Below are 17,296 nucleotides of genomic sequence, written 5' to 3' on the forward strand. Positions count from 1 at the left end.
TGCCACCAAGCATAGCCTTCCTGCTCCCCAACATCCATTGCTTATGGTCTGCTCTCACCTTTCGTGTTTGAGAGACCATTGCTTTATAAGTCCAAGTGTTGACCCGAAAACAACTCACAAGAAAGCAATAATACCAGATTATATTGTCGCCGCTTACAACAACATGATGATTGTAGCTTTAGATAAGGCTGGTGAAGAAAGTCGAATGGCTAAGAATTTTTTTGAAGGCTATACCTATTTGGCCTAAGCCTGTAATGGCTGTTTGTATATATTGTGATTGTATGGCTGCTCATTCAAGGGCTAAAAATAATGTATACAATGAAAAGTCTAGACATATTAGACGAAGGAGTAATACAATCAAGCAGTTGCTCTCAAATGGAGTAATTTCCATTGACTATATAAGGTCAAAACAAAATCTTGCTCATCTACTTACAAAAGGCTTGTCAAAAGAGCAAATTAAACGAACATCGAAGGGAATGGGATTAAAGCCAATTCAATAAATGAATCGGCCTAACGGAAACCTAACCTAGCTGATTGGAGATCTCATGGTCTAGGTTCAATAGGCAAATTGGTTAGGCATGGTTCAAATGAGCTAACACACTTATATCTCATTCCTATGATGGAAAGAAGTGTGTCATTTGTAAGAAGTCTATTAGGGTACGGAAGTTTAATGATGTTGATTTCTTGAAATCAAGAGGAATATGGCAGACTATTCTTAGTCAACTTTACCTATGTAGGAGTAAATGTGGGGTCGCATTTATGAGATTGAGATGGCTAAATTCTCTAAATCTCCTATGAATCCAGGACTTGTTTAAAAACAAAATGAACACAAATGTATGAATAAGTGGTATGTTAAGATATAACATATGTGATACTTGTTGTCTTGGTTTACTACAATAAGTGAACAGTTCAAGATTTAATATTCACTGTGTCACCTAGTAAATCCGATAAGTATTCACTAGGGTAGGTTCAAGTCCAAAAGACACATCTCCTGATGTGTGTTATATCTACGTTTTCTCTCAAATATGCACGTTATAATTTTCCTATACAAATGTCGGGTATTGTTAGAGTTCTTGTATAGGAAAATACACTTTCATTTAGTCCGACATTAGAAGTGAGTTGTTTCCTTTCATGGTTTATAAGCACTAGTACTTTAGAAATACTAAATAAGATATGGGTCTATTGGAGGCAAAGTTGAGCCTCATCTTGGTTTGGACTTGAAATATATATATATATATATATATATATTTAATTGTCAAAAGATGGGCCTTGGACTCTATTGATTTAATTATTGTTTCTTTTTATTAATTAGATATTCGTTTTTTGATCAAATCATTATCTGAAATTCGAATATATGTTTAAACAATTATTATAATTGTTGGATGAAGAGGTAATATTGACAATTCGTCCAAATCAGAAGATATAGAATTTGGAATTGCATTATTATTCTCACACATTAATACTTCTTGAGAGAAAGCATATCACTATTCGCCAGAAATCAATGCCAGAATGCTTAGGCTTTGATTTGTGATAATATACTGTCTAAAGGACACTGCAACACTGCAGGACTCTATCATCTAATCCAAGTCAATAGTTTGGAATTTATTCTATTGCTGTATTGATTTGATTAGATATATAGAATATATTTAATATTTTTTTATTATGTTATTTGGTTATATTTTGATTGTTCTCCAACAGATAATAGATTACTTAATTAGAAAGTAATTAGAGCTTCATTTGTAATTAATTAGATAAATAAAAATCAGAAAATTCCAGAGCTTGGTTTACATTTCTCTCTCTCTCTCTCTCTCTCTCTCTCTCTCTCTCTCTCTCTCCCTCCTGCCATGGTTATCAATAACAACATCTAGTATTTTATTTCTTTTGCTTCCAAGTAAGGTGAGGAAAAGGAAAAAAAAAAGGGTGTCAGCGTGACTGTTTGTTTCTAATAAAGCCTCCATTTGAGGTATTGAATTTAAGTGGTTTATTTACTTTTTATTATTTGCTACCGGATTAATAGGTCAATACTACTCATGTCTACTTATCCAACTATGCTCTTCTTTAATCTCCAGCAAAAAAAGAAAAATTGTAGGCTAAGCCTTGTAGGTGGTAAAGTTTTGTTTTTCATATCAAATTGGAAGAGGACAAGAAGGTTAACTTCATTCAGGTTTAACATACAAAAACTACGAGAAAACCGTGTCCATGTAGGTTTCATAATTGTATTAGTAAACACAGGCTAAGAAATTAGGGATCTCTCTATTTCTTATAAATAGGCGTTCTGACTTTGAGAGGTTGAATTGAAGGTTTATCGAGGAAGACGAAGATTTCTGTGCATCCATTCTAGACCATGATGGAATATTGTTTTTGGTTGGATCAAGTTTTAGATCTTTTGATATCATTACAAGTGGCCTACATGATCGGTACTGGACTACTAAATAAGTGTTTCACTAGATACATTAGAAAGAAGGTTTCTTTTAACACAAGGGAGAAATGGGCTAGGGTTGCTGTTAGAGCGCTTGGAGTTATATTTCCATACTTTCGCCTGACAAGAATGTTGATCTTGCTGACTCTCGATTTTATCTGCCGCAAGCTCTCGATCTCTGCTGGAAGGGTGCGAAGAAATTTCGTTACACGAAAACTTGGTTTCTGGATAAAGAAGGGCAGCATCAGCAAGTGGTCAGAACAAGTTCCTGAAGATATCATGCAATCAATTCTGCAAAGGCTCTCCATATCAGATTATGTACGATGCAAGGCAGTGTGCCATTCTTGGCGAGCCTCTGTTGACATGGCAATTGCCACCAAGAATTGCCCTCCTGCTCGCCAACATCCAGTGCTTATGCTCGGTTCTCACCCTTCGTGCTTCAGAGACCATTACTTTACAAGTCTGAGTCTTGCCCCGAAAGAAACTCTCAAGAGGCCAATACCAAATTATATTCCCGCTATTTACAAAAATATGATGAATAGGTTGGCTTGTGTTGGGTCAATTGAGGGTTGGATGGTCATGGTTGATAGCATTTTGTGGCGTCCAGAGCGTAATAATTTCGCTAAATCATGCTCATTATACTTGCATAATCGGGGTCGGCAAAGCACTTTAGATATAATCTTATTTTTCTTGAATCCGATTTCGGGTGCTCGAGTGATGCTTCCATCCTCACAATCCAGTACTCTGCTCCCATGCGGGTGCAACAATGGATCTTCCTTCCCATTGTTAAAGTAGTTGCCTCCGCAACACCAACAAGCCAACTTTGTTTCGTGGCTAGCCTTTGCTCAGTAGGCCATTTAGCTTTGTGCAGGCCTACAGACAAATCCTGGACCCTCATCCATGAAGGAATCAATTTTTGTGATATAGAATTCATGGATGGAAAATTATATGCTGCAACTGATAATGGATTAAAGTTTGTAACGGTCTTTGACATCATCCAAGATGCCAATGCCAATGGCCCCATTAGCTATGGGGCTCAAAGGCTAGACATGCGAATTCCTTTCCTGAGGTACAATATATGGAGAATGGGTGATGTCCTGCGTGTGAGTGACTACGAGGTCATGCACCTAGCAACAGATGCTACATCAATGGAGCTGTTTTTGATTTTTCGTAGGATTAATTTTGATTTCAAGGCAGATCAAGCATTTCCTTTGTTTGAGATCAAACGTCACAGTTACATCAATCCACCCAAGACTAAGGGATTTCGAGTTTTCAAGTTGGAGCATGACAGTGACGATCGTCCTCAATGGGTCCAAGTTGTTGACCTAGGTGATCGAATATTGTTTCTAAGCGAGACGGCCAACAAATTCATCCCTAGTCATGATGATAAGACACTTGAAAGAAACTGTATCTATTTTGCTTTCGATTATGCTTGTTTAGCATCATTATCGTCGCATAGCAACGATCACGGATTATTTTTCATGACAAAGAGAAGCTTAGGACGTTACCGTTTATCCAATTATGGTCTTCTTACTTTATTTCACACTCGACCTGTCTGGTTCACTCCAAGTCTTTGGTAAACTAGTTTTCTCGATTAAATTTGTTGTTCTAGTATCCAGCAGTCTTGTATTTTCAATACCTAGCTAGATTAACTGGTTCAAGGTCATTGTAAACGGTCTTCCTAACCGGAGAGGCTGCATTATTGTATTTACATCATTTTCTTTCTTTCGGGGTTAACAGGAACTAGCTAGCAACTATAACTGGCTTTTTACAAACGGCCCTATAGACATTGTGAGTTGCCTACCATTAATTTGTTGTTTGGAAGATCTGTTTCTTTTTTCCTTCCTGGAAATGGAATTTCATGAACTAATAATATATATAGTTTTGAATCTGAAAAAAGAAAAAGAAAACAGAGGCCCAAGGGACCAACAATTACTGAGAGATACAAACCAGAGCCTAGTTCTAAAACCAACTGCAACACCAATACAAACAATAATTTAGTACAATCAATCCATTGCAGATTTATTCAGACAGATGGACTTTGACAAGCATTTGCATATGCATAAATGAAAGAAAATTATAACCTGAATTTGGGAATTTTCAAAACAAACAAGATTAGTTGAACTCTAAAGTTGTTTAATCAATCAACTTAAGCATCCATATACATCATTCCTCTGAAAATGCAGTAGTAATTCCTCAATGTTTCCGAAAACATGTACATGAAGTTAAAATTGACCAGACAGTATAGAAATCAATACCACCAACCCAGTATGTTGCATGCCTGGTTCAGACGATATCGTACACAGATTGTTTTAAAGAAGAAAGAAGTAAATATATCAATTAATTTCATGAGATGATCACCTAGAACTCATGCGTAATCTTGATCACCTCCTCGTCAATGCATGCTCATTGTCATTGTCCTTATCCTCTGTCCAACCCCTCCTGGTCATTCTGAGCTGCAACCTGTGCCGCGAAGTTCCCTGCATTATTACCCTCATCGGGGTGGTTGTTGTTGATACCACCATGTAAATCTTCTGCCCCATGACCCTCATCGGGGTGGTTGTTGTTGTTGTTGATACCACCATGTAAATCTTGTGCCCCTCGTCTTTGTCGTTGATAAAGTTGAATTTGATAATAGAGGGCAAAGACGGCCACAATTGCCAAAAGAATCATCTTCATAATCATCTTCCCATTCTTGTACAGAATATGATCATGGCCTAGTTGCTGCTCACGAAGATCTTCTGGTTCACTTGCGAGGACACAACGGGGCACAAGAACTGTGAAGATGATGATCAAACTGATCGGAGAAACCCAGTTCTTGAAAACCCAGATGCAGTATTGTAACCATTAATTGCATGCGCATTCGGCCACCACCATTATCATTATGTGCCTCTTCTTGTTCTGGTTCTTGTTCTGTCTCTTCCTGTGGCGCTTGACCAAGCAGGAGGCTTTGATAATAGATGGCAAACCAGGCCGCAACTGACAAAAGAATCATCTTTATGATTATGATCATCATCCCATTCTTATACAGAATATGATCATGACCTCGTTGCTGCTCACGACGATCTTCCGGTTCACTTGCGAGAACGCAACGGGGCACCACCAGCACAAGAACTGTGATGATGACGGTGATCAACCTTGTTGGGGAAACCCAGTTCTTGAAAACCCAGATGCATTCTTGGAACCATTGAATGCGCATTCGGCCACCACCATTATCATTATGTGCCCCTTTTGTTCTGCTTCTTGGTCTCTCTCTTCCTCTGGTGCTTCATCAAGCAGGAGGCGTTGATAATAAATGTTAAACCAGGCCAAAACTGCCAAAGTAATCATCTTTGTGATGATTCTGATCATCATCCCACTCTTATACAGAATCTGATCATGGCCTCGTTGCTGCTCTTGACGATGATCTTCTGGTTCACTTGCGACGACGCAACAGAGCATGCCCAGAACAAGAACTGTGATCATGAAGATCAAACTGGTTGAAGAAACCCAGTTCTTGAACATCAAGATACAGTCTTGGAAACATTTGCGCGTTCGGCCACCAATGTTGTTGGTTCATTTCTGTGGAGCAACGTGCATCTTCTTTCTCAAGGATCATCATATCTTCTGATGGTTCTGTGTGAATCTGCGATCTTCTTACTACTGTTTCGTCTCTCTCTCTTTCTCTCTCTCTAATATCTTCTTTAGCTATCACAGATTCACGTTATGTGCTTTGAGTCTCTTGACATTATATAGTTGTTAGGGAGAGAAGGAAATGTTCAGGCGCCAAAGCCACTGTTTGACTTTAGGTGGGCTCGATGGACTAAAATGAAAGACCCTGTCCGTTTTAAGCCTATAATTCAATTTGGGTCCTGTCATTGTTTCAAGTTCGGCCCAATTATAAGTTCGGGCTTAATGTTTTCACAAATGCTTTCATTTATCTATTTTTTTTTTTTTAACAAAGTGATATCCTAGTAACTACTTTAGGGTATCGGGAGGGGGATCAGACTCGAATGGAAGGAAATATGCACACTGATTCGGCTAACTAGTATAATCCACGTCTACTTATCTATTTATTCTTTAATACAGAAGTTTTGTCACTGGTTGAACTATACGGCGTCGTTGAAGGACCACTTCCATCACTAAAGGACTTTTGGAACCTAGTTCCCCTGCCCAAATTGCAACAGAGTATAAATGGCACAATATACATATGATATGATATATTGATAAACACAGTCACAGTGCTCCGCTCTCTCTCTCTCTCTCTCTCTCTCTCTCTGTGCTGGCTTTATGGTTTCTTTCTAGTTTATAGTTTTATTAGTTTCTAAACGTCTCCCTGCTTCAATTCAAACACTGTTTCAGGTTCAAATGGCATCCGATGCTGCCATTGTTACTTGGTATCTATCTGCTCTCTCTCATATTTTTCACTATGCTATTGTGGTATTGTGGTATTGTGGTATTGTGCTATTATGGTTGGTTGGTGAAGCACAGAGAGACACACACAGAGAGTAAAACACGTTTCATTGTATTTGTCTTACTACACACAGGGGCTCGGGTGAAGATGGACAATTGGGAATCGGGAACAACGAGGAGATGGAGTGGGTATGTGTTGTCGAAGCCCTCCAGTCACGGACTGTCCGGTCTGTTGTCGCTGGTAGCCGAAACTCTCTTGCCATTTGCGATGATGGCAAGGTGGGCCCCTTCCCCCTTTATCTTCTTCTTCTTCTTTACTTTGTCTTTATCACTCTTTTGCTTCTTACCCTTTTCTTTTATTTGTGTGTATTTTGCACTTTTTAAAGTATTGGGTCTTCCTTTACTGAAATTTGGATACTTTATTTTGTTGTTGTAATTTTGTATGTTGTGAATTGAACTGGGTACCAGTTGTTTACATGGGGTTGGAACCAAAGAGGAACCTTGGGGCACCCTCCAGAGACCAAAACTGAGAACATTCCTAGCCAAGTTAAAGCTCTTGCCAATGTTAAAATTGTTCAGGTAATTCACATATCATCGTAACCATGCTTGGCTTTGGAAAGAGCTAATTGTTTGCATAAGTTTTCATCGAACTTAACTAGTGGGTGTTTTGAAATATAGGCTGCTATTGGTGGATGGCATTGTTTGGCTGTTGATGATCAAGGCCGTGCTTACGCCTGGGGTATTTAATCGAGCTCTCTTTACTCTCTTTTTGTTTACCGTGAATATTTTGGATAAGAAGCTATTGCATAATATTGGGTTATCTTGTTTTGATTGTTCAGAATCCAATAGAAGAACAAAATGTAACACTTTTAAGCCGGATACCAAAAGATGGTTGCTTTTTAATTCATGTATATAACAACATCTAGGATATTGATGGTTGCTTTTTAATTCATGTATATACAACATCTAGGATATTTTATTTCTTCTGCTTCCATGTAGGGCTTTTATTTGGTTTTCTTGAGAGTGTTGAACTAGACCCCAGAGGTTACCTTTTTTATCATTCTAAGCGTACCAAAGTTGTTTGGTGCAGGTGGAAATGAGTATGGACAGTGTAGTGAAGAACCTGAGCGGAAAGATGATACTGGTAGACCTTTGAGAAGGGATATAGTGATCCCTCAGCGCTGTGCACCGAAGCTTGTAGTCCGCCAGGTGAGTTACAAATGCCAAAGAGTCACATTGACCTGCATGATACAAATTTTTGGATGTGGGATGCCTCTGTTTCTCGAGTGACATCTTTTTCCATAAAGTTTTTACATTTTCTGATTTTTACATCACAGGTAGCTGCTGGGGGTACTCACTCTGTGGTACTTACACGTGATGGGCAAGTATGGACTTGGGGTCAGCCGTGGCCTCCGGGAGACATGTATGTTTCCCTTAGACTTGACTCCATCAATTTCTTTTCAAGCACTCCTTAGATGGCAGCCTACTTTCTGGGTTGTACTATATCAAACATGTTTCATACGTTAATAGTTTACCTGCATAGTTGTAATTGAGAACTCATGGGACTGTTATTTATCCTAGAATGCTCTGTGAACTTTTCTTCTTATTTTCAGAAAACAAATTTCAACACCTGTGCGAGTACAAGGTCTTGATGCAGTGAAGCTCATTGCAGTTGGGGCATTTCATAATTTGGCTCTTCAAGAGGATGGTTCTTTATGGGCATGGGGTAACAATGAATATGGACAGCTTGGAACTGGAGATACCCAGCCTAGATCACAACCTATTCCTGTCCAGGGTCTTTCTGGTCTTACTTTGGTTTGTAATACATTGCCTTTTATCTGTCTGTTTCATTTCTGGTAGTCATTTATGCCTAGCACCATGTGTGCTTATCTCAATTTCATCTGAATGTGTGCCTTCTTCATATTATCATCCATTGAAGTGTATTGTGCCAGACCTAGTTTTATTTCTTCATGATTGAGTTATCTTGTGAAGAAGTTTTGAAATCTTTTCAGACCATATTGTCCCTATATACAGATTTTGGTTCAGCAGATTTGGGAGCATGTAATGTATTGGTGTGAAAAATGTGCTTAGGCTTAAGGCAGAAGTGGGGCATCTATAGAGCTGAACTTATGTGGCTGTTAGTTGCTAATGTTTAGGCTTGCTGATACAGACCTGGGTTTCCTTTGGCACATACCTTTAGCGATAGAAACATTTAAACTGCATGTATTGCAAAAACAGTTCTGAAGACATGGGTATGTTTCTTTGTGAAGCCCTGATAAAATCCCTTTATATCATTTAAAAGAACTGAAGATGCAAGTGTGTTAGTCACAAAATATTTTATGATCCCCTTCAAATTAGGCAGAGATGGGGGCCTTGGTCCCTTACACCTATTCTTGTTCATCTGATTCTGACTTGCTTGTCCCTGATTATTTTATTGATGTGTAGCCACAAAGATTATGATATGATGGGTCGTAGGTTTCATGTGCTTGTAGTTGAATGTTTGTAATTTATAATGTATTAATATGTTTTTTAACCTACCTGCACCTATAGGTGGATATTGCTGCTGGAGGATGGCATTCTACTGCACTCACAGATGATGGAGAGGTAATTACTCGCTCCCTCGCTTGTTACTCCAAGGGATACCACCCAAGTGGCGTTTCCAATTAAGCACCATGAAAATAAATAAATAAATAAAAAGTGCTTTTAGCTGTATTAGATAGTCTTGCTTTTTAAATAATCAGGCATCAGTGACCATCTGAGATCAATGTGCCATAGTTCAACCATTCCTGAGTTGTTAACCCTGAGCCAACAGACAACCTTATTCTGTGCGTATATTATTTTATTGCAGGTGTATGGTTGGGGACGAGGGGAACACGGAAGGCTTGGATTTGGCGATAATGATAAAAGCAGTAAAATGGTGCCCCAAAGGGTTCATCTTTTAGCTGGGGAGGATATTGTTCAGGTACGATTACAGTATTCCTTGTCACTCCTCTAAATAGCTTAGATGGACTATATGGTGTTTAGGTAACCTTTTGAGTATATAAAGTAACATTGTGCATCATGACTTAAATTGGGGGTCCTGGAATTATTTCAACATTGCTTATGCAGGTCATGGTAATGTATAGAAAATTGATGTCTTCTGGATTTGAAAAATGTATTGTAATAGAGATCTCATGCACTTGGGTTCAAAATCATAATTTAAGGAATGACCTACCGATTATGTAAACTTTTCTTGTTATTTTGGCATTGTTTTGATTTCTAGCTTTCAAAATCCTGCACACTTGTGATAAATCTCATTTCCTTCCAACAGTTTGAGATGGATTGTGTTTACTTGTGATGTAGGTGTCTTGTGGAGGCACTCACTCGGTTGCATTAACACGTGATGGGCGCATGTTTTCGGTAAGAAAATCTGAAATGCTCTGAGCTCATAAACTTAGTAAACTATTGAACAATCTTTATTCATCTGGTTGCTCTACGTGAACTTCTCAATATCTTGATTTTGCTGTTCCTCTCTCCTGATTTCTCTTTTACATCATATCTGGTTCCACCGGTTTGATTATTTGGATTGCTTTCCTTAAAACAGTTGAAGTTCCAATTATAGTGGCTTGTCTTTGTATTGGCAGTTTGGTCGAGGTGACCATGGACGTCTTGGATATGGAAGGAAGGTGACAACCGGTCAACCAATGGAAGTGCCCATCAACATCCCTCCCAGAAATGGCACTGAAGACAATGGACACTGGATTGCCAAACTTGTTGCTTGTGGGGGACGCCATACTCTGGCGATAGTAGATTGGAAAGCCGATGAAGCAGAAGAATCATAAAACCGATGAACTTGTTTCAGAAAATTTTCCGGTAGCTCGAATAACCACTACCCGGTTGCTCGAATAACCACTACCGTTGTTGGTTCTGTCTAACAGTATTATTTAAGATCAACCAGTAACATATCTATATAGGAGGAAGAACTAGTTTCCTTATGGAGTTGATTTCATAAAAAGTGGGTTCTGCATGCTTTTTTCTTTGGTTATTTGAGTTGGGTGGATTGACTGGCAAAATTCACAATGAACACTCATGCAAGTTCCATGCGTACAAAAACTGATACAAACACAGTGTGTCATTTAATCTACACCTTATGATATGAACAGAAGTCTCAGATAACAGTTGTCGTGCCGGCGGTTCGGGGGTGATGACCCGTGGCAATTCCACCTGATCTATATCTGCTCTTAAACATCCCAGCATGCAGAAGCACCAGGTACATCAATTGACTTAGTAGTGATATTGCAATCATAGCTTCCAATGTTTGCTGAAAAACCAGTCAACAATTAGTTTAATGAATTTAATTTTGCTTCAAATTGTCAATATTTGCATTTGATTAATTCTCTTACCAAGCGTTTTCCTCTGTGCCCACCTATTATGATCTCCTTACATACGAAACTGCATAAAAAACATCCAACCAAAACTGATTTATTTCTTAATTTTTCTAATGAAATGCAAATATTTTTTGTTGATTTTGGTGTGGAGAGGTGAGATTCAAGTAAACTACCCGAAAGCGAGGGCAACTATAGCCTGGGCCATGATAGCTGAAAAAGAAGCAGCAGCTAGACTATCAGTTCGCCATATCCGAAGATGCATCCACCCATAGAGCATAGAACAAGCACCAACAACCCCAGCTATCAATGCAAAGATCAACATAAAGCTTGTTGATGGGTTTCCTCCCAAATCTGTACACAAAATCTCAGAGCTCAAAACCCATTAAATTTATCTAGAATGAGCATAAATTAACCGATTACAACGAAAAAGAGAGTTTATATGGTGATTAAGTGTGTGTGTGTGTGTGTGTGTGTGTGTGTGTGTGTGTGTGAGAGAGAGAGAGAGAGAGAGAGAGAGAGAGCGCATACGAGGGTGATTTTGCTCTCCATTGATGTACTTATCAAGGGACCACCCAGCAAGTCCAAGCATGATCAGATGGACCACCAAGTTCACTGCTATAAGAGGAGCCATTAAGCCTCTACCAATCCTTCCAACCGCCATTATCAAAGCTCAAGCTCAAGCTGGCAACCAAGTTACAGTTTAACGTTCACATGGAATCTCACTCTTCAACACATAGCCTGAGTGACTCATAGAGGTTCATGGTTGGTCATCCAAGTTGATGGAACAGAAGGACAGAGCTTTGCTTACGTGGTTTATTTTTAGGAACCCAATTACAAACGTGTCACTACCAAAGGCATGGTGCCTTTAACGTGGAGATAAACCATGAAGAATTTTGGTTCGGAAAAAGAAAAGAAAAGCAGAAAAAAGAAGAAATTAGTTTGGACTTGTGAGACATGTAGAACAAAAAGTCACTTGGATCACATGTAGGCTGACGAGGGTTTATTTAAGTTTTTTTAGTATAAAAACAGAAATGTAGTGTTACTTATTTACGTATTATAATATATGTGAGTGACGGATAGTATTAATTAATGTGTCAATTAGTAAAATCATGTGTTGATGTTATCATTTTTACAGTAACATTAAAATAGTGCAAAATTGTATAATAAGCGCTGTCAAATTTGAACAACTTACAAATGCCACCTTGTGTCCTAATTAATATGTGTCAATTAGTAAAATCATGTGTTGATGTTACCGTTGTTACGGTAATGTCAAAATGGTGCAAATTGCATAATAAGCGCTGTCAAATTTGAACTTACAAATGCCCTCTTCTCTTGTCTGGTACACAAGGCCAGAAACATATATAAGCTAGTATGTTGTGTAATTGATGATTGTATCCTTCTTCACGTTTACAAAGAAGTGTCTGATGCAATGACATTCAGTGGAGGTTCAAAAAAGAAAAGCAAACAAGTTAAAACAAGAGCAAACAAGGTAAAGAAAAACAGTGATTTGCAAGGATCAGCATAACTTCTGACAAGTGTGATGCCTTCCTCTTGGCCACTTGTTGAAGATGATGCATCGTCCAGTTGAAGAGTTGGGCATGTCAAAAACCCATATGCCACGCCTGTAAATGCAGCTCCAAGATGTGTCCTGCAACATTTACCCAATAAAAGGGTGTCAAAAGCAATGTCTAAAGATCCCATGGCATATGGTCAATTTGTGTAACTCATATAATTCACTTGGTTTGAAGCCTTACCAGTCATCAATTGGACCAAAACAGCTCAATGTGAAGCTAAGAAGCGTAGCTATTACTGCTTTTCGGAACATGCCCTCTGAAACTTCCTTTGAAATTATGTCTTTGTTCTGGACCTGATAACTGAGCCAAGCTCCCATCATGGCAAATATTGGTCCCTGTGATCAATTTATTGGACTTAAATAAAATTTTGAAAACAAAAAAAAAATTGAAATGTGGAATCAGTCAGATAAAGAAGTTGAGGAGCAGCTTACTGTTCCACCAACAGTTGGCTCTGGTGTATGAAGAAAGCTAATCAAGTTGCCAGAGATTCCTCCAAGTACGTAAATCAAGAAAAATGTAAATGAACCATAGCCTCTGCACACTTTAGGCCCAAATGTCACAAGCCCCCAACAGCCAACGACTATGTGACAGAGTCCGGAGTGCTGCATATACCAAATGTTTCTGAGAGGAAGTTCTATGAGCCAAACCATATAACAGATCAATGCCTAACTTCCTAATGCAAATACCCTATAATTTTTTTATAAATATTTTCACATCCAAATCACTGCCCAACTTCCTAATGCAACAGAGCTAATAATATCAAAATAAATGTTAAATGGAAACAGAACGGAAACACGAACCGAATTGTCAATCTTGTACCAGAAACATGGGTGTCACAAGCCTCCACCATTCTCCAACCAGGATCAAATCATTTATCTTTGCTCCATATAGTAATGGAAGAGAAAAGAGCCCTAAGTCAGAACTCCTAACTGGACTTGCTATCTCAAACAGAAAAACTGCAATATTTATAGAACCCAATATGCTTCTGCATCCAAGATGAAGAACAAAGAATTTTAACATTGACTATGAAATGAAATATAGCAGCTCGGAAAAACTAAGTTGCAGCATATTCAAATATTGATTTAGATGTTGCAGGGTCTTACATTAAGTAGAGATCAGAGATTTCATTATACTGCAGTGAATCTTGAGAGCTCTGAGGACCATGATCATCCCTTGTACTTACAGGATTTCTGTAGCTCTTCTGTTCTTCCCTCTTATCAGATTTTTCAGAATCTTGATTGATAGATGATAGTTTTTCAGTAGGATTGTCTTCAGTAAGATCAACAGAACTAAATGTATAATTCTCTGAGTCTCCATCTGAAGTAATAAAAATTATAAAATTAATTGCCTTTTGTTAGAAATAATTACTCACCACATATATTAGAAAGAAGCTACTTCTACCTTTATTAAGTTTTCCAAAATAAACATCAAGAGACTCCAACCCCTTCTTTAATCTCAACTGACCATTTCTAGTGAGTGGCTCCCTTGTCCTGTTTGACTTATCTGCAGGCAGATTTGTGCCATTTTGGAGTTTCCTAAGATATGAATCTAAAGATCTGAGTTGCTTCTCATTTGTACCAGAATCTGATGCATACCAAACCATGCCTATATTCTGCTTTCTTTCATTATTTGCTAAAATGAAACTTGGATGGCTTTCTAGTTCTTTAGATGCACTTGCCTCTCTTGTCTTCTTTTGTGTCAACACATCAGTGCTAAGAAATGAAGACATATGCCAATTCCTGCACATATTGCTAGACATATCACTCTGTCTCATTGCATAATGATTCAGTTGAGCATTGCCTTTGTATGGGATTTTGTAGCATATTGGAACCACAGCCATGAATTCCTAAGAAAGAAAGAAAGAAAGAAAGAAAGAACAAAAGGGTATCATAAGTTCATAACCTAACTCTAACAGATAATTGTGTCTTTGCGTGTGAAAGTTATGCATATAAATATGGAACAATACTGATAAGTTGGTGCTGAAGAAAACAGTGAAACAGGTGGGTGCATGTGTATTTGGTAGAGTTTTCAACAACAAAATCTTTTCCTGATACAGAATCTGTTTGGTTTATGAATATAAATTTATATGCATAATAAAAGCAACCAAAGTTGTAAACAGTTTGCAAAAGCAGGAGACTTTCTTTCTCTCTGCAGCCAAACACAAAGAGGCCACTCAAAAAGGCCAACTTTACTGAACTTAAAAATTAAAAAAAAAGCTTAAGAGGGTTTGCCAAAAGAACAATAAAGATGGAGATGCCAATTAAAAAAACAGGCAGTTGCATTGCTTACCTCAATTCCCAGATTTTCCAAAATGGATATTAATTTAAATTTGCAGAGCTTTTGAGGGGGACAAGGTCAGAGGTTGTATGTAATTCTTCGTATACTCCCATTAATAGAAGTCTGTGTGGCCAAAGAACAACAATCCCATGAAAAACCTAGGATTGAAAGAAATAGTGAGGCAGTGACAACGAGTGAAATCCCAAGTGGAACCTCCCTTATCTCTGTTGCTCCACTAGGGCTTTGCCACGAGTGGCTCACCGCTGATATGGTTTGCGTGGACAAACTCCATTTGACACCCTTTCTTTATTAGCTATTAAAAAGCTAACGGTCAAACAAAGCACAACAAAAAATGGATAACGTCTTGTCTGGACTCTGGATTATTGATTTTGTACAAAGATATGTGATATGCAATGTCATATCTGTGACAATGACATACGTGATTTGTGTGTTATGTTTCTATTGTTAGACCGTATATTTCCCTCGATACATGAGCTTCTACATCGCCTAATATAAATTGAACATATATTGAACTTAAGAGAAATTATACATAAAAAGAGCGTGTTATGAATATTTTCAAGACTCAAAAAAGGAATCTTGCATTGAATGCTCACATTCTAATGCCTATAATTTACACAAATGGTTCATGTAGTTTTGATTTTTTTTTTCCTTTCTATTTTTGGCCTGTAATTTGATTCATTTTCATTAAGGTTTTCATAGGTTCAATTATAGTAATCTTACCTTTCTAAGTTTCTAACTTTGCAATTCAAGGACAAGTCTTTATTTTCGTCAGTTGAGTGGACAGCACATGATTACATGCCGTATGTATAGTGGGAGACATTTTAGACATTTTTTGTCAAGTTATAAACAATAAACCATGAAACTTGACTCGGTTTCCACTAAGGTCACGATAATCCATCATATTTGTGCGGCATGTTGTCATATTCTCTACAAAATTCCCAAAAACAAGGATTTGTCATTGGATTGCAAACGTTAGACAACTACATAGGTAAAATTATAGAAATGAAAACTATATGTGGACTTATTTTGTTTGTAGTTTGACATTGGTAATTCCATAAGGCCCTGTTTGGTAAGCTAAACTGGACTGGATTGGATTAACCTTTCTACATTACACTGGACTAGTTGGAATATGACTGAATTTTAAGAAGTTGTTTGATGCAATACAACACCAAAGTTGAGATTAGTATGCCATTTTTTTATTTTTTTTATTTCTACATTCTCATTTCCAAATTAATTACAACAAAATCGATTTTCAATCTAACCAAAAATAATAATAATAATAATAATAATAATAATAATACAAATATAAGTCGTCATCTGCAGACTTCTCAGCCACCTCCCTTCATATCTCAAAGAACAAAAAAATTCAAAATTATATATAATATAAAGAGGAAGAAGTTATGAATATGCCTTTCACCAATTTTTTCTTCCACCATATGCCTTTCATCCAAGATCTAAGGTCTATATGTGGCAGTAGAGAAGATTTGGCAGAGGGGAAGAAAGAGAGAGGATCTGAGAGAAGAGGAGAAGAGGAGAGAAGAGGGGAAGAAATAGAGAATAGAGAAGAGAGAGAAGATAGCACAAAGAAGAGAGAGAAGAAGATAAGAGAAGAGAAGAGAATAGGGAAAGAGAGATGGCTGGAGGCGTGCTCTCTAGCTTCGAAACCCACGTCTGGGGTTGGGTTTCTAAGCCCCAATTATTTGGGACTTGGATCCAAAGTCCATATCCAGTCCTAAACACACTTTAAGCCCACTAAACGGTGACTATGACTTATGTCCATTTCAATTGAAAATATCCAGTCCAGTCCAACTTACCAAACGGGGCTTAATATTGTTGTTTTAGTGAAAAATTATGTTTCATGTCCAAGCTTCAAGGCCTGGGTCAAGCTTAAGATAGAAGGAACATGCCTCCTCATTATACAAATGGGCCGGCCCAACTTGAAAGATAAGAAAATCATCATGTTAGAGTGTGACAATCAACGTTATGACAATGTACTCACCTATAATTGTTGCCACGAAAACCGTGAACGTTATATTGGGAAGCGAAGTAAAACCGGTTTTTTTTCCTTTTTAATATAAACAAAATTACAAAAGTACCCTTCTAACCCTAGACGCCCCTATTTCAGTGTTTTGTGTCTCCGCCTCTCACTCTCATATTAGCAGACATCTCTCATTCGCACCTCTAGATCTATCTCATCTTGCAGTTTTCTCAAAATCTCTCTCCGTCGATAATTCTGCTTTTCTTTT

The 17,296-nt window shown here is 37.9% G+C and overlaps 3 protein-coding genes across 4 annotated transcripts; 1 reads left to right on the forward strand and 2 right to left on the reverse strand.

Annotated features, from left to right (window-relative positions):
* The first annotated feature begins 6,614 nt into the window (after positions 1-6,614).
* LOC117622400 (ultraviolet-B receptor UVR8-like) lies at positions 6,615-10,817 on the forward strand. Its single transcript, XM_034353061.1, has 11 exons — positions 6,615-6,795; positions 6,946-7,090; positions 7,280-7,390; positions 7,490-7,550; positions 7,902-8,020; positions 8,149-8,234; positions 8,425-8,626; positions 9,362-9,415; positions 9,660-9,773; positions 10,154-10,210; positions 10,435-10,817. Exons 1-11 carry the CDS (start codon positions 6,767-6,769, stop codon positions 10,630-10,632), a joined length of 1,176 nt encoding a protein of 391 aa, XP_034208952.1. The 5' UTR covers positions 6,615-6,766; the 3' UTR covers positions 10,633-10,817.
* On the reverse strand, positions 10,762-12,048 carry LOC117622401 (membrane protein PM19L-like). The gene is made up of 4 exons (XM_034353062.1): positions 11,707-12,048; positions 11,352-11,529; positions 11,194-11,242; positions 10,762-11,111 (listed from the first exon to the last, which is right to left on the reverse strand). The coding sequence occupies exons 1-4, from the start codon at positions 11,837-11,839 to the stop codon at positions 10,959-10,961; spliced, it is 513 nt and encodes a 170-aa protein (XP_034208953.1). The 5' UTR covers positions 11,840-12,048; the 3' UTR covers positions 10,762-10,958.
* Positions 12,049-12,445: 397 nt separating this feature from the next.
* LOC117622199 (RHOMBOID-like protein 9, chloroplastic) lies at positions 12,446-15,318 on the reverse strand. 2 transcript variants are annotated; one of them, XM_034352787.1, is made up of 7 exons: positions 15,042-15,318; positions 14,154-14,598; positions 13,856-14,069; positions 13,572-13,737; positions 13,184-13,354; positions 12,933-13,087; positions 12,446-12,826 (listed from the first exon to the last, which is right to left on the reverse strand). In XM_034352787.1, the coding sequence occupies exons 2-7, from the start codon at positions 14,590-14,592 to the stop codon at positions 12,586-12,588; spliced, it is 1,386 nt and encodes a 461-aa protein (XP_034208678.1). In that variant the 5' UTR covers positions 14,593-14,598; positions 15,042-15,318; the 3' UTR covers positions 12,446-12,585. The 2 variants fall into 2 exon arrangements, with proteins under 2 accessions (XP_034208678.1, XP_034208679.1); XM_034352788.1 differs by having other exon boundaries at positions 14,154-14,491; positions 15,042-15,317.
* Positions 15,319-17,296: the final 1,978 nt, after the last annotated feature.

The sequence above is a fragment of the Prunus dulcis genome, chromosome 3, assembly GCF_902201215.1.
Source record: "Prunus dulcis chromosome 3, ALMONDv2, whole genome shotgun sequence".
NCBI classification, from domain to species: Eukaryota; Viridiplantae; Streptophyta; class Magnoliopsida; order Rosales; family Rosaceae; genus Prunus; species Prunus dulcis.